Below are 26350 nucleotides of genomic sequence, written 5' to 3'. Positions count from 1 at the left end.
CCTTAAAAAATTATAACTCAAAAGTAGGTTGAACACCATCCTGATTGTTTTTGTAGATCATATTCAGGGATGTAAGAATACATGGTAAAAATCTGAAAAGGCTGAATAACTGGTGACATGGTCAAACTGTGGCCAGAAGTAGGGCTATTTTTAGTTAAATTGTAAAAAGTTGCATGCAACTACATTCTTTTACAGGAGATCTAATAGACTTTTAACTACAACAATTGCTGATTTATCAACTGATATGTCATAGGAAATTTGTAAACAAAATTCAGCTTTGTATCATATTATGTCTTAAGAGCTATGACTTCTTAAATAAACCAATGTTTTTTATGATTTTTGGTTTTCAGGTGAGTTTACAGCCTCACTATGCAAATCCTCAGAGAGATAAACTTGGTTTGAGACCATTTTTGAGTTCTGTGAGATTAATTCAGTCAGTGTAGCACATTTCAGCCTTCTACCACCATTACTGTTGCAGCTTTAGGTAGCCAAGTTTGCCCGAAAACGAATTCGCCACAAATAAAAAAAATAATTAAATTTTACAGTGCTGTAAATCAGAAACTATTAGAGATGCTGATCTAATCTTTGGTAATATTTCATTATATAGGTAAATGAGCACATGTGAAATTTTTCGAGGAATTCTGTGGGGGTCACCTCCAGCCCCCTTGATGATTTGACATGGAATTATCCTACAGTTATCTGATCCTCATCTGAATAACAAAAAATAAAAGAAAGCTGTTGGAAATGCTGAACAAAATCTTCCAAAGACACAACAAGTTGAGAAAATAAGTTAAAAAGCAAGAGGCCATATGTCCAGGCTCTAAGGTACAAAATGTAGAACAAAACCAGCCACTATCTGCACAATAACAGTAATGCTGCATATAATAAAATAACTTAAACAGGAAACTAGTTTTACATTATATTATTTACAAGCCCAATACCAAATCGACTGCATTAACTTCATTTACCCCCCATCCTTCTATTAACAAACATTAAAAATGTAAAATTAATTCAGTAAAGACAAAGTTAATACTTATTTGAGATTTAACATGAAATATTAAGGCATATCTTAACACAAACAAGAAACTAATTTTCTAGTATATGATTTACAACAGCAATATAAGAAGAACTGACAGCTATGATCAGAAAACTTTGAAATTAAAACAAATTAAAAAAAAATTCACTTTATAAAAATATTCATCCTAGATCTTATTTATATACATACATATATTTTTGTTCTTTTAACTGTGAAAGAGATCTTAAGACAGACTTTACAGTGAGTTTTAGCACTCAATTGTTAATTTTATGGGGCTATGAGTAGATGTTAGATATTTTAATGAGTGTCTTTCATAATAATTTTGAAATATTAATACCTGATTCAAAACATCAACAACTAATAAAACTACTGTAATAGGAGCTAATATAACACAATTTAACAACCATGTATACACATAAAACAAAAGAAAAAAATCTTAACCTTTCTGGGTAACAAACTTTTAATATTTAAAATAAATATTAACCAAGATATCATTCAATTTACTACTTGTCATTAAATTATAACAGTTTCATGGAATTTTGTCTTTCACTTGTAATGCTGGTCAAGGATAAATACTAAAGGAACAAAGCTAAACATTTTTATCCTAAAATATACATCATACATATGACATGTTTAGTTGTGTTTTATTCAACCATAGCAAACATGGATTTGTATAAAATTTAAGAAGAGTAAGTTTTATCAGAATGATTATATTTTTATTTCAAAATATAGGTTAGAGTTTATATTTAATTATAAGGTCTATGTTTGTAAAACAATATTGGTAGTTTAGCATTAAAACACAGTTGTCAGTGCTAATAAAACCAAGGCTAGCACACTCTCTATTACTGTAGAAAACATGGTTATTTTGAGTATCAAACATTTTGTTTTTATACTCAAATAAATATAACTGCAATAATTTCAATGCAAAAACAAGTAATTTTGAAAATGATTAATATTTGCCTAAATGTTGTTGTTTCTTTACATTAAGCTACAGAAATAAGCACAACAAATACTGCAGAATAGTTTTTACAAATAACATTATAACTAAGTGTAAGCTTGTTATGAGTGTTATAAATAAACTGACTTGAACTCTGTTATAGAAAAGTATAATATATTGATATCAAATTAAGTAAATGAGGCATTTTGACTTTCAAGAATGAAATTAATCCAACATCATAATTAGATAACTATCATAAGTGTATTTGTATATATCATCTTGCATATTTAAATTTGTAGTAATTTTGGTTAAATATGTTTTATTTTGGGGTCATTTGCATCAATGGTCATCAGATTTATTGAGTGACAACAGGCAATCTCCGATATTTTGACAAAAGACTGCTATAAGCTTGCATTTGATGTCAGATGGTAGATCTATTATAGTTTTATATTTATCATATCATGATACATAAGCCATAGTAAGATAAACAGATTGCAACACACACAGTCTGTACTACACCTCTAATTAAATAAGGTAAAACAAATATTTTTCAAACAACATACACAACCATTTTAACAAAAGTACACTTGTGATAAATAATAAGTCATTTACTTGAATTTAACACAATTCAACCATTCCATCCAAAGATAAAAAAGACTTTAAAAATGTTAAATTTACAACACTAAAGATGATACTAACAGTTCCTTTCACGGGTTTTCTCTACAGTTTCTGCAAGTTGACCTTCTCATACTGTCAGCATATGTACAAAGACACATTGATTCCACTCCACTCCTACGTCACTGACATGTATTTTCATGAGCTAAAACAATTTTTTATTTTTGTGAAGGTTTGCTCAACTATTTTCTACACTGCCAAAAAACCCAAAATATTTCCACAATACTGAACTAAAGAGCATCAAATGCCTTCCAGTAAAGGTACTGGAATTTCATTTTAACGTTAGCATTTTCAAATTTGCTTACACAAACTGAAATTATATTGGTGACAAATACGTGACTATTTGCACATAATTTTCTCATACAACCTACAGTATTTAAATGTAAACCACCCATTCCTAAAGCTCCCTTCTTCCGATGAACTTGATCGATACAAGTCCAGTCGGTCTGCTCATCCTTACAGTTTACTTACTAAAACCTAAACCTAACATTTAACCCTAGTAACCTACTTATAACTTCATTTACACAGTTAATTCTTGGTTATATTCTCCACCACACAGCATAATCTAATTATTTTGTCCTCATTTACCAACAGATTATTCTAACCATATATCTTGTTGATAAATCACCTACAACTTCCATATCCTTCTCTGATCCTTTTGTTTTCATTTTCTCCAACAGTTCATATGCAGAATCCAAATTCTGAAATTTGTTTGTCAACATAATAGGTTCATAACAAGTAAATTCATTATTTTTTACTCTAATACTAATAGCACTCTTTCTATCATCCTGAAAGTCACTGTCATATGATATATCCCTTTCATATAAATAAATTATTCACCCTCTGACTACTGCTTCCATTTTAACCATAATCTACAATTCTTTTCATTGCCTCTAACTTCTCCAAAATTCTACATAAAACTCGTATACCTGCGCCACTAATTTTCTTTAGTACGTAGCGACCTGGCATATCTTGGTGCTTAAGGTACTTGGCTCGTACTCTTGAGCGGCTAAAATGGGATTTACCGACTTTATAACGTCCTTTTGAATGAAAGAATACACACTAGTAAGGATGAAAGAGCGAGCATGTTATGTAACGGGTGGATTCGAACTCCCAATTCTTTGTTAATATTTATCCAATTTTTCTTTTAATGTCTTGTGGGAAAACACTCATTAAAAAAAAATGAATAACATATATGTATTGTTTCCTGCATATTTTCTACGACTGTGATTGGACATCCACTAAGTAGAATTCAACAATACTTGCAAGTAATGACGTCAATACTGATTATACTAAAGAGTATCTTAGCAACGTTAAACATAGAGAAAAGAATTTCGGAAAGTTAGTGAAGAACAAGAAACCTAAAAAAATATTGATATTTCGTCTTATAAAAAGAGAAGTAAGATATTATAATGGAATTAACATTAAAATTATTATTTTTGCTTAATATATTTGCTGTCAAAACCCAACCCAAATGTATCAAAAATTTATTTTATCTCTTAAAAATGTGAAAAACCTGTACTATTATATCCAGAAACGAAATAATACAGCAGTTCCTTTACACAACTTGTTTCCAACCGAAAACCCCTCAGTCACTGCTTCTGTTAATTACGATTGGAGAGGCTAAAGCGATACAATTGTATCTGTAGGAAATAAAATCATAATATAAAACTAATACAGATGTCCTTTAATTTGGGTTGTACGAGTTCTTGATAGGGCCATTTACAATGTAATACTGTATACTAGAAAGAAAATTTATGGAAATGAAACCAGCAAGAAATCGTTGTACTGATTCATGATGAGGAAAACCCACTTGAGAAAAAATGTATTCTAAAGTCGGCTGGTATTGGTATTAACTGTTTGTTTGGGAATTTCTGAAATGCTATCTGTGCTAGTACAGTGTAAGACTGAGTTCCTCTTCCCAACAAAGTATGTCACATTTATGGGTTACTGAATTATGTGTACATGAATAAAAGTGTTGTATCATGAATAAAAGTGTTGTATTTTTGCTTCAAGACAAATAAACACAGTTATTTTATAACAGAAGTTCAAAGTTACTTCTGTTGACATGTTTTTTCATAATTTTAGACATGGTTTCTAGTCTTTTGTGTTAATTTGGGTGAAAATATTCAAATTAATCAAAGATGTTGGCCGTGAGTATAAAGCATATATAAGTTTGTTTTTGTTTTTGAATTTCGCGCAAAAGCTACTCGAGGGCTATCTGCGCTAGCCGTCCCTAATTTAGCAGTGTTATACTAGAGGGAAAGCAGCTAGTCATCACCACCCGCAACCAAACTGGGCTACTCTTTACCAACGAATAGTTGGATTGACCGCCACCTTATAACGCCCTCATGGCTGGGAGAGCGAGCATGTTTGGTGCGACCGAGATTCGAACCCGCGACCCTCGGATTACGAGTCGAACGTTTTAACACACTTGGCCATGCCGGGCCAAGGTTACTCTATTGGAATGTTTTTCATAATTCTTAGACATAGTTTCTAGTTTTTTGTATTAATTTGGGTGAAAAATCAAATTAATCAAAGATGTTGACCGTAGATATAAAGAAGACATGAGACTGGTAAATGTTATTTAGTGGCGGTGTGATTTAAACATTCTAACTCAATACATTTAAGTAACTGATCATTTAGATTTGTAAACATTACTTGTAATTTAAAAGTAAATTTATACTTAAACAGAAAAAAAGGGAGAATTTTACCTATCGTCATAAAACTTCCTGTGCAAACACAAATAAAACACATTCTTAAATATTCACGTAGAAAGTCATATTTATAAATTTAAATGTTTTATAGTTACCGAATGTTACTTTTTGTATTACCTAAAATCTGATTTATCTTTGTTATCGATTAAAATATAGGATAAGATATTTGGTGATTTTTCAACACGTTAAACAAAATAATAATTAAACCTGCAACATAAGACACAAGAAACATTCCTTTTAATGCTTCAGTAAAGAAGTACTTTAGGCTCAGTAAAGCAATGAGTTGGTAAACAACAATCTATATTTTTAATGAAGTGATTTAGTTTGGGGAGAACGTACAACGCTTTTCGAAAGAGTGTTGGTCTGTCTTCTTCAGATATGGTATTTAGCAAAGCAGTACATGGTATATATACAAGAGGTACAATAATTTAGAGTAAAAGAAGTGTATCCATCATATGAAAAGATTATATATAAATGTCAAGGTTGGTAAAGTCTATGGTTGGTGAATGAACGAAGCGAAATATGGTTGATATTGCTAGAGACATTATCACGGTTTGGAGAAATGCCGTTTGGTTTGTTGATCTCTGTAGTTTCTAAAGAGTATATTTTCGTTTTCAGTTGCTGGATAGCGTACGAGTAAAGTGTACAGTTACAAGGTATTTTGTGACAAGGCTCAAATGGCTGGCATGTTAAAAACGATATCTGGAATTCATCCTTACTCATATGACCTTTATATTCTTTTTATGATTTAGTTACAAGAAATGTGATATTTGTCTATTATATTTCACAATACATTCCTATGGGATTCTACGTACATGATATATTTTGTTCCTTCATTAGTAGTTATTTAGGGTTAGAGAATAAGACGTTTATATTATTTCAAGCTTTAATATCATTTTCCATTTATTAAAGAGGCTGGTAACTTCATAAGAAATTTCTGGTATGAAATGGTTTGTTTGTTTCTGTTTTTAATTTCGCGCAAAGCTACACAGGAGCTATCTGCGCTGCCATCCCTAATTTAGTAGTGTAAGACTAGAAGAGAGCATGAAATGGTATGCCGGTAGAATGGATTTGGTTGTTATAATATATTGTGTGGTTTTGAACGTTAATACAAGCCCTATTATATAACTTTGGCCCAAACCTTTAGGTAGTACTACATTTTCTAAGTAGTGCAATTCAGTTCTAAATCTTCTTTGTGAGTTCAGCGATTGTAGGATTCTCTTCCTAAAACTAAAAAATAATCGTTCTATTCATAACTTACATATATGTATTTAAATATCTGTGTGCGTATAACATGGAATAATTCGTAAAGATACTAGTTACAAATTTCTTAGAAGTCAAATTGTTAATGAAAACAGCTTTATATTATTTTCTCTTTAGGTTTAAAATCAGACAAGAACCAATCACAATGTTACTGAAAAAAAAATTGCCTTTGTCAGGATACCACATTTTCCCCTAAGGCAATCAGTGACACCCTCTGTGAGCTCAAAGAAAAATCAGTTCCTCCAGAGGTTGTGATAAAAGGGACGCTTAACACTGCATTTCGTAATGCCGTAATAATAGTAAAACGTGTACATGCCATGAATCACGAGAATAATTATACAATCTGCAGGATACAAAACAGAATGAGATACCAACTTGAAAACAAGAAATAAAAGCATTTTTTTTACCTTCATTTTATTCTTATATGCTCTTGAAACAAAACACGTTAGAAGACTCTTCACCAAACATCTAATTTATTAATATATTTCGTGAGTGCAAATCTAACTAAATATGAAGGGATGATATGTTCAGTTGATTAATTTCAGTTTAATTCATTAAAGGGAAAACAAAATTATTGAGACAAATATAATGAGATGATTCTTCAGAAAATAATGTAACCGTCAAATTAAAATTACAATAACAAACAGTTTGAACTGATAAAGACGCCAATCGAAGAACGAGGTTCGCCATGGCTAGGTGGGTTAAGACTCGTAATCTGTGGGTTACGGGTTCGAATCGCTGTCGCACCAAACATGCTCGCCCTTTCAGCTGTGGGGACGCTATAATGTGAGGTTCAATCCCATTATTCGTTGATAAAAGAGTAGCCCAAAAGTTGGCGGTGGGTGATGATGACTAACTGCCTTCCCTCTAGTCTTACATTGCTAAATTTGGGACGGCTAGCAAAGACAGCCCTTGTGTATCTTTGCACAAACTCAAAAAAAAAAAGGACGATACGATGTAGTTATTAAAGTCATAGTTTACCTCGTGTAGAAGCTGCTGTTATTGTGTTTTGAATTTAATTATTTAATCTAGCAGATTCCTTACTAGATATCAAAGTAAAACTAGTTTAGATGTTATTTAATTTTGTAGAAATCAGTATTTTTTATCTTAACTTAGGTGAATCTTGGCCAATCAATGATACAATCTGGAATGAACAAGAAGAATCAGTTCCTTCCGGGATTTTCATACCCAAAAGGTATGTATTCTCAAGTAAATCCTGACTTTTATCTAAGTGGTTGCCAGGACGCTCTGCTCACAATACCCGGAAAGCTGTTTTGAGCTCCTGTCACACCAAAAACATTCAACCTATTTAGTCGAAAGGGAAAATTAAAATATGACGGTCAATTTCATTATTCGTTGATCTAAGAGTAACCCAATAGTTGACAGTGTAAGGTGTTGACTTGGTGTCTTTCCTTTAGACTACAATTGCTGAAAAGATGGTTGGTGTATATAGCCTACGTGTTGTTTCGCGCAAAATTTAAAAGAAACCAAATCAAATAGACTAAGTACTGACAAAAATTTAAAATTATAAAAACATTTTAAAATAGTTTCTTATCAAATATGTAACAGTTCATGTATATTATATATTGTTGTTCTTAGTTGTTTTTATCTCACCATAAAACTTGTGTTTTGATAAGAATATGTACTATTGATGATTATAATCTGTTATCAAGCAGAAAAACTGTTAACTTAAAGATTCAATGAAAAGTATGTAATCCAATGATATAATTAGGTTTCATAGTTACTTACATAATCTATGTATTTCTTCAATACATTGCACCTTTGCTGCTTGGCTACAACTAGTTAAACGCTACCTGTCATAACATCTTTGCCGTCAACATCTTGTAGAGTCGTTTTCACTTATAATTTGTTTTGGGACCTTAATTCTTGTATTTTTGATTCAAGCAGACAAATTTGGTAACATAAGTTTTATGTGACCCTGAAATAACCATAATTCGATATCTATTCCACCATATAAATATTTAAGTACGTTTAATAATCATCTGACAAACCTCAACTACTGTTTTTTTCTATACACAATTGCAACCATTTTTCATTATAAGTAACTTTAACGTGGGTATTATAGTAACTTGTGAATGAGAGTAGAGAAGAATATGTTAACTCCATTACATCTGCAATATCCACTATTATCGAGCACCTCTGTATAATACCAGGACTTCACAGTTTCACTGATACACGACAGATCTAGTAGTTATTGAAATACTGTTCATACTGTCATATTGTCTGAACAATAACTGTTTTAGTGTGGATCGTGATATTTACCAATTTTATCTAAGTTGTTAACCATTAACACTAAGGTACTGATTTATCAATATAACACAAATCATTTAAATAAATATTGATCTTCTCTCAAACAATTAACTTTTGTGTAAATATACTATGACAAATTAATTATTTGTAAATATTGTGTCTATTCCAGTGACTTTGCTCTGAAGAAAATATCACTTAAGAAGAGGACACAGAACGGCCTTAAAAGTGTGTTCAGTCGCAAGCATCAATACAAGCCACACAAGCAGGAAAGAATAAGAGGAATAACAGATCCTCTCGACCAGACAGAGTCCTGGTGTCACGACTCGTAAGTTCTAGGTTTTTATGAATTAACTAGGATACCGTATTTTCATTCTACATATACTCAACGTAATGTATAGCTTTACAAAAAAAAGTCTGACTGAACTGATCGCTTCTTACGGCCCTCTCAGAAACATACATTTCTTACTACTACAGTTTAGCCGAAGGATAAGCACTAAAGCCTTTGCGATAAATGGCTTTGTGGACAACGTTGTGTGCCTTTTGAATATTTTTTCTCATACGTGTGAAAGTTATACTGACTAGTTAACTCTATTTTACCTGAGACTAAATGTCTAGAGGGTGAATAACTTGAACATCCAATTGACATTTAGTAGGCGTTTTGTTTTTGTATGAGACTCTTGTACATTTCAACACGGATATTCTCTGGTTGAAAACTGAGAGTTCTTAATTTTCCAACTCTTATGGAAAGTCTCTCAGTAGCTTGATACCGATATTTTCAATTGATGAATATTCTATGCTCACAAGGGCTAAATGGCAAGTCAGAATCACTTAACATTCCTAATTCTAAACAACTGACCAACTACTCATTGCCATAAGAAACTTTAGCCATCTCTTATAGACCCGAATAATGGGACTGACTGTCATTACTATAACGCGAGCACAACCGAAATTACGGGCTGTATTTAGCTGCATTGTGGCTCGAATATTAGACACTGAGAAACGCAATCCAGCATACTGAATATCAGCTACTGCTGGCCCGTCCAAGTAGAATATAATAATTATAAATTAATGTTATCTTTTAATCTCTGAAAGGATCTGTTTGAAGGAAGAGTGATGTGAAAAATGTAACAGATATTAACATGTCCTTAGGGTAATCGACGATTTCTAATTTGAAATACGCTTTATATTAAACTTTAAACTTGTATTGACTTTGTATATCATACAGCTTCGTTGGACTTCTTTGAACAACCATGTTGTAGTTTCTTTTTTGTTTATTTCTTACTATCATCCGCGTGACATGACAGTAATTGGATGTCTCACCTTTTTAATCTATGCTTGTATAAAGGGAAACAACAATCTGTGCTTTAACAACTTTTTTTCTCTCCAAAACACACTCTAGTAGCAATGATAATGAAGAGAGCGAAATGGATAGCACACCCATTGGGGATTACACGACTGGTCGTGTTATTGAATTTCAAGAGGATGGAAAACATGTTGTGGAGATAGTAAAGTCTGAGAATAAACCTTATGGATTCTTTATTGCTAAGGAGAAGAACAGTAATGGTAAGCAGTCTCTTGTTTGTATCAGAATTCCGTTTCTTTTATTATTATTATTACAGTAAAGATGACCTGGAGAGATCACCCATTTTAATCATTTACACCACTTTATGGTAATGGGTTGTCTGTCTATAATTTAGTTACTAGACAGTAAAATGTTGTTACTTAAGAAACGCTTAACATTGCAATTTGTACTGCCGTGACGTTAGTGAATCGTGCACATGCCACGAATCACGAGAATAATTATACAATTTGTAGAATACAACACAGTATCAAGTATGAACTTGAACAGCAAGAAATAAAAATATTTGTTACTATTCATTTTGATTTTATCTGCTCTTGATATAAAACACGTCAGAGGTCCCTTCACCAAACATCAAGATGATTAATATATGTCGTGAGTGCAAATCTAGTCTGTTTGTTTGTTGTTAAATTTCGCACAAAACTACTCGAGGGCTATCTGTGCTAGCCGTCCCTAATTTAGCAGTGTACGACTAGAGGGAAGGCAGCTAGTCATCACCACCCACCGCTAACTCTTGAGCTATTCTTTTGGGCGTCACATTATAACGCCCCCACGGCTGAAAGGGCGAGCATGTTTAGCGCGACGGGGATGCGAACCCGCGACTCTCAGAGTACGAGTCGCACGCCTTAACACGCTTGGCCATGCGGAACCGAGTGCAAATGTAAAGAAAGATGATAGGATTATGTGTTCAATTTATTATTTTTAAGTTAATTAATTATAGGAAACAAAATTATCGTGGCATAATCCGCTTTAAAATTTCGCTTCGATAGTTTTGAGCCCGACTTGGTCCGGTGGTTAATGCATTCAAATCGTAGTCCGAGGATTGCGAGTTCGAATCCCCGTCACACCAAACATACTCGCCCTTTCAGCCGTGGGGCTGTTATAACTGACGGTCAATCCTACTATTCGTTGGTAAAAGAGTAGCTCAAGAGTTGGCTATGGGAGGTGATGACTAGTTGCCTTCCCTGTTGTATTACACTTTAAATTAGGAACGCCTGGCATAGATAGTCCTCGTGAAGCTTTGTGCGAATTTCAAAAACAGACAAACTTTATTAGTTTTACACTTTGCGCTTAATATGGTTTGAAAAATAAAGTTTGTAAAATAGTTAGGGTGAGCATAGTGCAGATAGACCTTTGTTAAGATTAAACGCGCACACACACAGATTCACTCCGAATTGTCGTAACAGATTGACTAATGTATGGTTTAGCACATTCTTCACTCAAAGCCACCTATGGAATAACTGCGCATAGCAGTTCCAGGTTTTAAACTTATTAATAAGATAGAAGTTAATTACTCAATAAGACCATTGTCCTTTTCAGCCTACTCCATAGCAACATCCTGCCCATTTATCAGTTTCAATAGGTAAAAACGTAGAAATTATTTGATATGACCTAATATGTTGTCTTCCCTCCTGAAGTTAACAGCCAAGAACAAGTCCATAATTTGAGGGATAAGTAATGTAATAAATATACGAATTGAGCACAGTCAATAAGGACCAATTTGTTCAGAGCACGTTGTATTACCAACAGTTATATAACAGTCTAGAAAAAATTACGTTATCATGCCTACATAGTTGTGAGCCGCTGTTACTTGTGTCTTTCATTGATTTGTTGTTACTTTAAGGAATGTTTTTGCTGTGAAAAGAAAAGAGGAAGGATTTTAACTGGTTAACGCGATTTAAATATTCAAACATTTTCTTTTCTTATACGGATATTATTTTTTCAAGCTATTTTGTATTCGTGTCTTACCTCACTAACATTGTTGAACAAAGCAAGTTAGCAATTTATATACGAATTTTAGTTAAGAAGATAGACTAAATAGCAAAAATTACTACAAAGTGTATAAATATATATATATATATATTGTATTAATAGTTCCAGGAGTTTTCGTCACCCATATGAAAAATTACGAAACATTGATTTCGCTCACTGGGATCCTTGATCCCAGTGAGCGAAATTTTAGAAATAGATAGCGTCAGTGTTAACCAAAAAAATATCATAGAAATCAACAATATGATAATAAAAACCAAGAAAATACGCTTCACAACCCTGTCTCTTGTAAATCGGAAAGAGAAATGAATACATGCAAAGAACATAAAATGGATTTTTCATTATAAATAATAATTTGTGTATTTATATATGTTATGTTTCTTGTTTAAAATTGTAAAATAATAAATTAAGAACAGTTTAAATTATATTGTTTATTGTATTAAATGTATTGCAAAATTTTTTATTGGATTTTATTGTTCAAATGATGAAATAACACCAACAGAATTCAAGACAGACAATACAAAATTTTGTATTGGATTTTATTGTTCAAATGATGAAACAACACCAACAGAATTCAAGACAGATTTGTTACAGAGGAATCAATCCAGAAAGAGATATAATTTTATGAACAAAGCTTCACTGAATATAATCAATATATAATTAATACAATCAGTTTAAATCAGTAATTTATCAGTTAATTAACTTTTCTGACCATTCAATTAAATCATCCTGAAAAAGGATGATACTGTAGAATAATTGAAACGAACTCTTAGATATTAAATTAACGCAATAATGATTTTCGGTAACATTATTACAATAAAATAATCTGGAAATATTTCTTTTTAACAATTTATTAATTTTCTCACAACGTAGATTGTGCAGTATACCTACACACAATGACACTATATTCACATAGCATTTTCGAAAAACATTAGTCAATCTCGGTTGTGTCATCTTCTAAACCAAATTAGAATAATTTAAAAATAATTAAAGCCAGTCGTTATCATTCATACACTTTTCAAGGTTTTTATCTGAACTCTTATGTACTGCTTTTTCAACGTCTCAAGATAACCCATTCCAAAGGCCAACCAAACTCTTAAATAATTAAAACTGCCTTAGCTGAAGATGATTCCTACCAGTCCATAAGTTATACCTGTGTCCCCTAGTTTTACTATTTTCGTTGGCAAATATGGAAAAAAACAAACGATTATGCATCGGTATCTCCACGTATGACAAAACAATATTTTCTTTTCTTTTAGTGTGCTTTAAAAAAGTCTGTACTCTTAATTTTTAAATTTACAATCAATCTTTCTCATATATCCTTTCTCATATTTTCATTTCTTGTTTCAACAACTTTTTAATCTTATGAATCTCGTGTCATACCAGTCAATTCAAATTTCTTAAATTTATGATGATTTTAATAAATATTATATCTTAAACTGTGTGTGAGTCAACCTGTTTATTGTTTCTTTGTAGCTACCCTTTTCATTCTATAAGGAATATGTTTATCTTGAATATTGAAGAATTTACCTTTAAAGAGTTTATACATGTGATCTGTGTCGCTATATAACTCAGTTGACCAATTCAGAACAGATTATTCTTGTTGCATCCTTTTAATTTTTATTTTAAATTATGATCCATATATCGTTCTTATTTATCTCTATTTGCAACAGAACATTTCACCTGATAGAGCACTTATCATACGCATCCATACGTTCTCCAATTTCCATAATCATTTCTGTATTTGAAGTTAACAATAAATTTAACATACCATTGTTTCAGTAGGTTCCTTGACTAGTTCCTTATGAAACTCAACAGTTTTTAAAAGCATTTCTCCCTCATGGTTTGACTTTAATATTACCCAATACATATGTTCCATCATGGTTTGGCTTTAATATTACCCAATACATATGTTCCATCATGGTTTGACTTTAATATTACCCAATACATATGTTCCATCATGGTTTGACTTTAATATTACCCAATACATATGTTCCATCATGGTTTGACTTTATATTACCCAATATATATGTTCCATCATGGTTTGACTTTAATATTACCCAATATATATGTTCCCTCATGGTTTGACTTTAATATTACCTAATACATATGTTCCCTCATGGTTTCATTAAGAGCTGAAATCTTAATCTGATTCTAAAGATTCTCACTAACTTCATCAGTGCAATTGTGGTTTTTAAGAAATTCCCACTAAAAGGCCTTTCTTTTATATCCACTAATAACAACCAAAATCAATTTTATCTTCACACTGATATCCTTAATTTGACCATATATTACCATTAGGCATATCTTTTAAAAAATGCACTTTATTGTTGAATGAAAAGCGTCGTATGCAACAGACATGTCGAAATTGAAGTGGTTTGAATATTATTGCTATACATTATTCTAATTGTTGAAAGTTTTCATGGGACTAGATGTAGTGTTATAAATATAATATGTTTAACATTTATTTCACACGATAAGTACATTAATATAATCTCTCATTCCCAGCTTGATGCATAAGTTTGTGTCTTCTTGCTGAACGTGATGTTGATATTTGTAGCGGTTGATACGTCTGCAGTCTTAACGAGCGTGGGTTGAGCTTGTCAGGATGCTGTCTTCTTTGGTTTAAGTCGCTGCTGAAAGGTAACGTCTACGTAGGTCGGAGTATCCTTGTCTTTCTTCTTAGCATTAATTAAAGTATTCCTGCTTGCATCAGAGATAATTGGCATACATGAAGATGAGAAGCTTACTGGAATAGAAGTACTCTGATTGACAGACTTGACATTTTGAAGATTAGTTGATCGATGTTGGGGGCGTTCGGCACTAAAATGAAAATACTGTAGGGTACATCCGTGTTTAAGTATAAAATCAGCTACTTGTTTGTCTTCGGTCACAACTTTAACAAAGTTAGTTGGCAATGCTGTGGTCTTGGAATGAATTCTGTGAGCAGCATGGAGTTACGTGAAAGTTGTTGTTTCCAGAGAATGTCGAATTCAAGCAGGAGTTAAGACAAATGAACGTTCTTAATAAATATCGAATACAAGCAACGTGAACTTCAGGCAGGAGAGCATTGAACGTTAATATCTACTTTCCATGGTTTACATACATATGCATGGTCCTGAAGTGTTGAAAGCTGCAGTAACACGCCGCCTCGCTGAAGAATTTTGGTTTTTCTGGGGTCAACTGAGACGCTAGGATTGAACTGATCGATGAAGACAACATGGCAGCGATGACTTCCCACGTCTAAACACTTCAGCTACAAGCCGAGGAATGAAACGAGGTTATTGATGTCAATTCGTCTCTGCATTTATACGCTTCTAACGGTAAACTAACCTCGTACAGGGCGGTTAATGCGTGGGAAACACAACCGCATTGATTGAATCAGCATTGAACGGGGAATAGTTTCAATAGGAAAAATAACGATACGTGGGTATCATAAGGGATTTTTTCATAGTAGAAATAATTAAGCCTGATTAGTTAGAAAAACACAAATAGTTATGAGGTAAAATAAAAGCGATATTAATTTGTAAACTTTTGAATTTTTTGTCATTTTGAAAAATTAAAAAATTTAAAATGTTACTGATTAAAGAAAATCTATCTCTTCTTGGTTGCACCATTTTCTTTTTCTTTATTTCAATTCTCGGTAACATCGAATGACATTTTATAACCGCACTCCAGGTCTGAATCATGATTCATAATTAAGTATATAGCAGTTTCCACTGCCCGAAACATTGTTTCAAGTTCCAGTAAGATAAATTATTCTTCCTGCTCTTCACTAGCACCTTCGTTACCATCTGGACTTTCTTCTTCTTCCTGATATGCCCGATCTTGGTCTAAATTAAAGAGCGTATCATTGTCGAGAGTTTGAGAATGTGTGTAAATGCACTCTCAAACATTAGTCACGACCAAAGACTCGAAATAAATAATGTGTCCAATTTTGATGACGTCTTCGGAAACATCTCTAATTTCGGACTCAAAGCCGAAGGAATGACTTGCGCCATCAGGCAAAACGTTCTTCCACGTCGCTCTCGTGTTACTCTTGCTAACTTGGAACCACGCTACGATGATGCTTTCGATAGCACTTCTGATCTTGTAATTTTTCCACAATTCAGTCATAAATAGTGCAGCTTCTCTAGTTGTAGCCTTTCTTGCTTGAGAAAATGTTCGCTTAAAATAATAAGCTTTAAACGTCGCTATGACACCTTGATCCGTTGGTTGCAGTGGACATGTTCTATTGAATGGAAAAAAGTGAATTTTGAGATTTTAGTAAAAGTCACAATGTCCCGTTAGACGGCTTGGTGCATTACCTAATAAAAACAAAGCTTTAAAGTCCAAGTTGTTTGTTTTCTTTGCAGTAATGTTCAGCTGTTGGACAAAATTAGCTTTTTCACCAGTCATCAAATAAAGTTTTGGTAATTCATAGTTGTATCACAGTCCACACTTGCCACTCATACAGCCTACGTTTGGCTTTAGACATGGTTTTTGTTCCCCCACCTTCAATCATGTATCCCATAAGTGTCCAAGGAGCTCCACAAAATCCCAGAAGGGGAACTCTACCCTCAAGCCAATGCCTGGTTAAGGTAATAGTATCAAAAACATAACCAAGTTCTTTCTTCATATTTGGAGTTTCTTGTAATAGAGACAAGTCATCTGGTTTCTTTCATGGTTTGGGAAATGTGGGCCTACACCAGGAAGCATATCGACTGCCATGCCTAGTGCTTGTGGTATGACTAAAATATCAGAGAATATTATGGCTGCATCGAGGTTAAAACGATTTATTGGTTGTAATGTGACCTGGCAAGCAAGTTCAGGGTCATGCAAAGTTAAAAAAAAACTGAAATCTTTTCTTATTTCACGAAATTCTGGCAAGTACCGTCCTGCTTGTCTCATTACCCAAACTGGAGTGAACTCCGTCCTCTGACCACGAGCTACCCGCAATATGGCATCATTCAGGAGGGAAGAGAAGTTCTGGGCCATCTTTTCAAAAATATCATGCAATGTTTAAAATTTCATGATTATATGTGAAGAAAAACAAAACAATAAATACTTGTAATGAATGTATAGCATTGAAGGAAATGACCAAAATGTTTGTGTTTCATATAGCAAAGCCACAAAGGGCTATCTGCTGAGTCCACATATCTGTAATGTGTAAAGATACTACTACAGAACAGGTAATAAGTACATTACAACTGTGAATAAAGTTTAACTTACAAAAATCTCAGCTTTAAACTGACTATTTCTATTGGTTTCATATAGTTATAGGAACTTGATCAAGTCCTTCACAATGTAGTCTGGACTTTACACTTTCTCTCATGCTATTAATATATAGAAGAGCAAATTTCTCAGAGTTGTGGACCAAGAAAGTCAGCATTAGATTCAAACACCTACAACGTCTGGGCACCAGCTTCAACCTGACTAACGAGGTAGTCAACAGACACAATGTAGTCTGGATTTTACACTCTCTCTTATACTATTAATGTATAGAAGAGCAAATTTCTCAGAGTTGTGGACCAAGAAAGTCAGCAATAGATTCAAACACCTACAACGTCTGGGCACCAGCTTCAACCTGACTAACGAGGTAGTCAACAGACACAATGTAGTCTGGATTTTACACTCTCTCTTATACTATTAATATATAGAAGAGCAAATATCTCAAAGAGTTGTGGACCAAGGAAGTCAGCATTAGATTCAAACACCTACAACAGGTTAAGGTAATAGCATCAAAAACATAACCAAGTTCTTTCTTCATATTTGGAGTCTCGTTTTATAGAGACAAGTCATCTGGTTTCTCTAATGGTTTGGGGAAATGTGACTCTCCATAGGCCACCAAACTATTTATTTACAACACTGGGTAGCAATCAGTTACAGTGTGCACTTACTGTTACTCTGAGGATAACAAAAATTAGTATACATGTGCTGTTAGTATGAAAAGTAATAATAACTCTGCTTTCTTCCAATGTTCTACCCAATAAGCCAACATATTCTACACAGCTACAGATATTACTTGTTTAACAAAGTTTTTATGCACTACCTAATTAAATGCTTTCTATAAATCAAGATACACCACATTCATATCTATACCCTTCCCTACATGTTGTACCCTCTTCAAAGAATGTCAAATCTCAGTAAGGTAAGATTTTGCCCAAGTGAAACCATCTTGACTATTCTTAAAAGTCTAAAGTTCAAGTGACTTTACAAAAATTATTTCAATAGACTTCCAAAACTTTCCCACAACTGATGTAAGACTAATGGGTCTATAATTAGTAAGGCAGTTTTTATCACTTCCTATTAAAAAGAAAAGTAACATTAGCTGACAACAAGAACAAAGTTATGAATGGTTCACATATCCAATCCTCAACTTACTTTCAAAGCCCTGGAGTAGGTAACATCGAGACAAGCTTTTTACTTATTCAAAGGTCTTTGTTTTTTATCTTAAATAGCTCAGAATTAATGTTATGTTGTTCTATCTAGCTTCTATCTAGCAACTGTTCAGGTTGAGGAATATTGTTTAAATTTGATTAGTAAAATTGAAGAAGTAGAATTTAATAAGATAGCTATCCAATAACACTGGCTGTGAACCTTAGCTTCATAATAGTTGCATTGGTTTTAATAACAGGTTTTACATAATTCTACTATCCAGGGACAATAAACAAAATTCATGTTTTGCTATCATATGAAGACTTTTTACAACTCGGAAACAAAAGTTAGTCTTACTTTGATCAAACTTACAATAAATTTACCAAACAGATATATGTCTGGGTCATTTTACACAATCTTTTGTTGCCATATAATCAAACAAGTATTGAAAAGAACAATATCAAGTGTTCACACAAATATTATCCACTAATGACACATCATGTTGTCTGTTAACTTGTATACAAGTGGTGTGTTTATAATGGGTTCTAGAATAAGATCTCATGTTGTGTTTGATTTAGAGAAATCTATAGTAAGCGGTTATCAACATTTTAAGCATAAAAAATGTGACCCAATTTTAATTAAATGGTTCACTTATGTAAGAGCACGTACAACATTTTGTGACAACTCTGTAAAGATGGACATCAAGTGTACACATATCACTGTAGAACATTTTAAGACAATATAACTATTGCAGTTGTAACACCTTTCAAAGGCCATACTTCAATACTAATGTTTTGCTAGCCCTTAATATATTTGAATAAATTCTCACAATTTACTTTAATGTTTTCAGTCAACATTGTTTCATACCTTTCCATAATCTCTCATCCAACCAACTGCACTGACCTTCTATAAACCTCCAAGTTTCTCCAAGACTCAAGTGAATTTAAGTTTTTTATATTTATAATGGTGTGTGTTTTTTTCTGGTAGCCACTTGTTTTGTCTATAGGAAACATGCCTATCTTGAACATTCAACTAACCACTATCTTCAACTCAACTGCTCAATTCAAAGCACACAATTCTTGCATCATCTCTTCAAAAATTTGTTTTTTTTTCCATTTGTAACCAAAATATTATTATTTCTTATCTTCATATGTTACAAAATGTTGAACCTAATAGAGCAACAACCACTTGCATCCAGATGTTCTCCAACCTCTACTGGATCAAGCACTCACTTATTAGAAGGTATAATAAATCTAAAGTAGCATTGTTCTTAGTAGGGTCCATAATCAATTGTTAAATAAATCACAATGAATCAGAAAACTAGTGAACCAATCAGTTGTTTCTGAGGAGAGAACTGTCAAGCTTCAAAATGAAAACAGCTTTAGAAAAAATGTCGGAAGAGAGAAGAATAATAGTTTACACAAGATTATGGAAACAACTGTACAAAAACAGAGAACCACAAATCTCTATAGTTATCTGAATGTAGAACTAGGGAAACAAGTAATGAAACAATATGTTCTGAACGAACATTTTAATAAATGAAGGGTAAACTGCAATAATTAATCATCTTCCTTATGCATTGAAATTTAAGCTCATTATAAAGTATAAGCTGTACAATACAGAAATCAGTAGAAAAGTTATTCATATACCAGAGTTACTTGCATTTAAATACCTTCTTTCAAAGAAAGTTGGCATATTTTTATTTTCATGATTGTTGCTTGTTTTGAAAGGATTTATATTTAAAGAAATAATCTGTTCAATTTCTCCAGTGGAATGAGACAGAATTTACAATAAAAAAAAGGTAAAACAAATCAACTTTGTTTACCATTTTTATTCAGAAGTATTTGTTTCTTTGAATGAAAAAAACAAAAAACAAAGGTAAAAACGCGAAATAAAGGCTGCTTAAAAAGATGAAGGCAAGGATGTTAAACATGCATTTTTTTAAAAACTGGCCTAACATAGTAGGTGAATAAAGATCAGAGTTATCAAACGTCCCGAGGTTGCCATCAAAATAACTAACCCACACATCAAGTACAAACTCAATATAAACATTCATATCAGAAGGGACGTGTCCTTCAAAATAAGATAAAACAAACAGCACATAACATAATCACATAATTATTTTAGAATATGCATATTTTTTTCCTAATAAAGTAGATTATAATTTAGAATTACAACTTGTGATTAATTTTTTCCAATTAATAAAGGCGAAAATGAGCAAACCGTAGGAAAGTTTAGGTTCCTTTGTAACTTTACAGATTCGTTCGTTTAGAATTAAGTACAAAGCTACATAATGGGTTAACTGTGGTTTGTCTGCCCACAACTGGTACAAATTCGTTTAGCCTGATGAAAGTAAGTAAAAAGTTATTTAATACATTTAACTTGACAATAACTTAAAAGTTATAAGGCGTCAGCGCAAATGGATGACAGTCATTTTGAAAATCAAATAAAAAAATTACACTTTCTGCAAAAAAAAAATCAATCATACCAATACGAAAACAAAATATCTTGAACAACACATAATACGTTATGTGACTTACAACGCTAAATCAGGGATTCGATTCCCCTCGGTGGGCTCAGCTATTAAAACATAGCTTAACTCTTATCATCTTAAAAACATAGCTTAACTCTTATCATCTTAAAAACATAGCTTAACTCTTATCATCTTATCATCTTAAAAACATAGCTTAACTCTTATCATCTTAAAAACATAGCTTAACTCTTATCATCTTATCATATTAAAAACATAGCTTAACTCTTATCATCGATTTGCTTATCAAGCTTTTTCTTAAACTGGTTTAAATGTCTGAAACCAACCCATTCAAAATATAAACCACCCTATTACAAAAATAAAACTGTTTTAGCTGAAGATGACTCCAACCTTGTCCAGATTTTATATAAATGTATGTTGTACAGATAAACAAGTAAAGCTCTCAACCAGGAATGTACATTTGTTCAGATGTATAGGTAAATTAGTGAACCAGGAATATATGTTGTCCAGAGGTGTCTGTGAAGCAGCCATCATGGCACGTATTGTCTTCAGAGATATCAGTAAAGTAGTGAACCAGGCATGTATATTGTTCAGAGGTATTAGTAAAATACACAACCAGGAATGTACGTTGTTCAGATGTATAGGTAAATTAGTGAACCAGGCATGTATGTTGTCCAGAGGTGTCTGTGAAACAGCCATCATGGCACGTATGGTCTTCAGAGGTATCAGTAAAGTAGCCAACCAGACATGTACGTTTTCAGATGTATCATCAAAGTAGTATACTAGTCATTATGTTGTACAGATGTACCAATAAAATTGTCAACCAGGCATGCATGTTGTATAGATGTACCAGTGAAGCAGTCAACTAGGCATGTATGTTGTATAGATGTATCAGTAAGAGTAGTGAACCAGGCATCTATGTTGTTCAGATGTATAAGTAAATTAGTGAACCAGGCATGTATGTTGCTCAGATGTTCAGGTAAAGTAGTGAACCAGGTATGTATGTTGTTCAGATGTTCATTATGTGTTTGTTCGTGTGGTTCTCGTGTTCTTACCAATCGACTTATATAATTAGGCCTAGATGTAAGCTTTTTCAGTAACCAAAATGTACATCTTTAATATGGGTTTGCTTCTAAGCTTTTCGATTATGCGATAGTTCGTAAGTATCAGTCAGCAGGCCTAAGTATACATGCAAGTATCGTGGCAACAAGATTACTCTGTGACTGCATGTTTACAGCTTTCAGGTTCACGTAATCAAAGATTACCAATTTGTAACTTGAACAATCCCCATAAGTGATTGCAAAAATCATTCCCCCCATTGGGTGTAAAAAAATCTACGCCCCTGTGTATATGTGTTCTATAGATGTACCAGTAGTTTACCAGGCATTTATGTTGTTTAGCTGTATGAGTAAACTGGAAGACCAGGCATGTACATTCTCCAGATGTGTCAGTAACGTAGGTAACCAGGTATGTATGTTGTTCAGACGTGTCAGTAAAGTAGGTAACCAGGTATGTGTGTTGTTCAGACGTGTCAGTAAAGTAGGTAACCAGGTATGTATGTTGTTCAGACGTGTCAGTAAAGTAGCAAACCTGGCATGTATGTTGTTCAGATGTTCAGATAAATTAGTGAACCAGGTATGTATGATGTTCAGATGTTCAGGTAAATTAGTGAACCAGGTATGTATGTGGTTCAGATGTTCAGGTAAATTAGTGAACCAGGTATGTATGTTGTTCAGATGTTCAGGTAAATTAGTGAACCAGGCATGTATGTTGTTCAGATGTTCAGGTAAAGTAGTTAACCAGGCATGTATGTTGTTCAGATGTTCAGGTAAATTAGTGAACCAGGCATGTATGATGTTCAAATGTTCAGGTAAAGTAGTGAACCAGTTATGTATGTTGATCAGATGTTCAGGTAAAGTAGTGAACCAGTTATGTATGTTGATCAGATGTTCAGGTAAATTAGTGAACCAGGTATGTATGTGCTTCAGATGTTCAGGTAAATTAGTGAACCAGGTATGTATGTTGTTCAGATGTTCAGGTAAATTAGTGAACCAGGCATGCATGATGTTCAGATGTCAGGTAAAGTAGTGAACCAGGCATGTATGTTGTTGAGTGGTATTAGTGAAGTAGTCAACACGATATGTATGTTTTACAGATGCTTAAGTAAAGTAGTCAATCAGGCATGTACAGATGTACCAGTCATACTTAGTCGCACGGATGAGTGCCCCAAGTGAAAATTACGGTTTGCCTGCCAGGGTGTAAATTATGGAGAAGACCTTCTCGTGGTTTATGACACTTCCTTATACGGCACTGAAGATAGCAGTTTGCCCCTGTTTTGACAGTAAAATAAACATGTTTTATTTCATCAATGGTTGAATAACTTTCCTTGTCTGTTTCTGTATATAATTAATTCAAACACTAAATAGTAAAAATGTGTCGATAAAAGAGTAACATGCGGTTACTTACCATGAAGAACTCGAGAGAACTGTATGGATACGACTTGTGTATCTGTATTAAATTTGGCAAACTTTCAGTGTACATAGTATATATTTGTGGTGAAATTTAGTGATTCAATAAAGAGGTGCACTGAGTAGTACATGTTGTCTTCATTTGTTTGATAAAAATGTACCTGCAAAGTAAAAGTTACTTTAGTGATGTCGAGAAAACCCACTTGTAGAGAAATATATATATGTATAAACGGCTCGTTTGGGTTGAGAAAATATGTTACATGTGGTCAGCTTCCGGTCAGTTACCTCTTTCTTTCTTTGTGAACCTGACGATGACCGAAGAAGGTCGAAACGTTGTTTGCTCCTCTACGTAAAATATACTATTCAAAAAAAGAAACGCAAAAGGCAAAATTGAGACATATTGTTAACAAGTTTATTCCGGTTAGTTCTGTATGACATGTCTTTTTTAAAAAAAAAATGTGCACATTCACTGCTGAACATCCAAAGTCTGCAAAGGCGAAGTCCACGCTCACTAGTTGACGTTTAACGTCACTCAACGTCAATAACGAGTATGCCCCCGTGAGCATCAATAACTGCTTGGCATCTCCTGCCCATGGAAGCGATGAGATGACGAATTACATCATGTGGAATGGCGGTCCACTCAGCCTGCAAAGCTGCTGCAAGCTGAGGTAGAGTCTGCGGTTGAGGTTGTCGCCGTCGCAGACGTCGGTCCAACTCGTCCCAAAGATGTTCGATGGGGTTTAAATCTGGTGATCTGGAGGACCAGGGAAGAACGTTGATGTTTAGGTGTCTCAAGAAGACAGTGGTGAGTCGGGCTGTGTGAGGACGGGCGTTGTCATGTCTAAAAACGTCATTGACGTTCACCATGATGGGTTGCACATGGGGCCTAAGAATCTCGTCGACGGTTGCGTACGGTCTGATCGGAAATCCTACGCAGCCCTGGTATGGTTGAGGCATTAGACGTCGCAGTGGTGGTCCTATCCCAAAGGTGGCGTAACCGGATGTAGCGATCTTGTGTGGGCGTGGTCACATGAGGTCTGTGAGATCGTGGACGGTCACAAGTTGATCCATGTTGCTGGTGACGATTCCATAGCCTTGTGATGGTGCTTGGGTGAACTTTCACAGCTCTGGCAACATCTGATCGAGATTCGCCTGCTTTCAAACGACCAATGGCGTTGTTGCGTTGTGCTTCAGTCAGTTTTGGCGTAACTGTATTGCGTGTTGGTGGCTTAACACTGAGCTATGGAAACCGAGAACCCATCACTTTTATAGGGATTTTGCACATGTTGCACTTGCAGAACATGCAGATCTTTCAAACAAATTTATTGGACACGAATGCGTTTTGGCGAAAAATCCGATGTTTTCCTCCGTTTTCAATGTGCACAACTTTTATTGTCATTTTTGGTCTGACAATCAGTGCCTTAACACATGTAACATCACATACTCTGAGCTTGTAACGTTATTACATATATTTCTCTTTAAAATAACAAAAATATCCCTTTTGCGTTTCTTTTTTTGGAGAGTATATTTTTTCAACCCAAACGAGCCGTTTTTACATATATAAAATTTACTTTGTTAGTAATACTATTAAGTAACATAACAAATTAACAATGACAAAATGGACAGACAAATATTACGACTGTGGTTTTGAAGTGTGTGTCGCGGACACCTGTGAACATCGATCAAGCAAGTTCCTTTCGGCTACAATCTGTCCAGCAGTGTCCAGTTAGCACGAGCAATACATTCCCGATGCTTAGTCACACGGTTGTGTGCCCCAAGTAAAAATTTCAGTCTGTCCGCGAGGGCAGTTCAGGGTGTATATTCGGCCTTTCTGCTAGCTATAGGTTAACTAAAATTGGGGGGAAGACCTTCTCGTGGTTTATGTTGTTTCTATACACGACACTGCAGATAACAGTTTGCCATTGTTTTGACGGTAAAATAATCACGTTTTATTTCATCAATGGTTGAATAACTTTCCGTATCTGTTTATACCAGTGGTGCACAAAGTCAGGCCCGCGATCTCCAACGGGAAAATCAAACATAGAGAGTTCGCGTATGCGCGAAGATTAAGCGCTATAAAAGAATATGCATTAGATTAGATACTGGATGGTTCCATATTTGTGTCGAGCAATAAAAAAAATTTAATAAGCAAATCACGTTAATGCATAGGCATTTAATCTTTGGCGCAATGACGTAATATTTCCGTAATTACAAAATCTCACGCGTTCCAATTATTCTTCGGGATTTACTTACGAGCCCTATTTTGATATTATTTCGTAATAAAAATGGCAGTTAATCGTAAAAGAAAAGTTGACGACGAAAACCGGCAGTTTCATGAAAATTGGACTGCGCAACACTGTTTTGTTCAACAACAGAAGAACGTGATTTGTCGTGTGTCATTCGACAGTAGCAGTGGCGAAGGTATCCAGTATAAAATGTCATTATGAGTCGAAGCATAAAGATTTCCACAACTTTGTCGGCGATGAACGAACAGCTCGAATTGAATCTCTGCAGCGGTCGCTGAATCACCAGCAGAACATTTTCTCAAAGCAGTCAGCAGATTTAGGTACAGCAGGTGAGGTCAGTTACGATATTTCGTTGATGATAGCGAAATCTGGCCGACCGTTCACTGATGGTGATTTTGTCAAGCAATGCATGATTACTGCATCGGAAAAGTTATGTCCAGAAGCAGTTTGCAAGCTAGAGACGGTGACTTTGAATCGTATGACAGTTCAATGAAGAATTTCTCACCTCTCAGCAGACAAGACAAGGCAGCTTACAAATAA

General features: G+C 34.0%; 1 protein-coding gene and 1 pseudogene across 6 annotated transcripts in view; both read right to left on the bottom strand.

Annotated features, from left to right (window-relative positions):
- LOC143246748 (uncharacterized) overlaps positions 1-3735 on the bottom strand; it is a 102988-nt gene extending 99253 nt beyond the window's left edge. For 2 of the 6 annotated variants that reach the window (XM_076493841.1, XM_076493843.1), the window contains exon 1: positions 3578-3733. In XM_076493841.1, the coding sequence (XP_076349956.1) occupies positions 3578-3617 (40 nt within the window). In that variant the 5' untranslated portion in view covers positions 3618-3733. Of the gene's footprint in view, positions 1-3577 lie in introns of all 6 variants that reach the window. The other 4 variants (XM_076493842.1, XM_076493845.1, XM_076493840.1 and 1 more) reach the window with 3 other exon arrangements.
- A 12799-nt stretch (positions 3736-16534) lies between these two features.
- On the bottom strand, positions 16535-17231 carry LOC143246055 (uroporphyrinogen decarboxylase pseudogene; annotated as a pseudogene).
- Positions 17232-26350: the final 9119 nt, after the last annotated feature.

The sequence above is a fragment of the Tachypleus tridentatus genome, chromosome 3 (genome assembly GCF_004210375.1).
Source record: "Tachypleus tridentatus isolate NWPU-2018 chromosome 3, ASM421037v1, whole genome shotgun sequence".
NCBI classification, from domain to species: Eukaryota; Metazoa; Arthropoda; class Merostomata; order Xiphosura; family Limulidae; genus Tachypleus; species Tachypleus tridentatus.
This window is presented reverse-complemented; position numbering and strand designations above follow the sequence as displayed.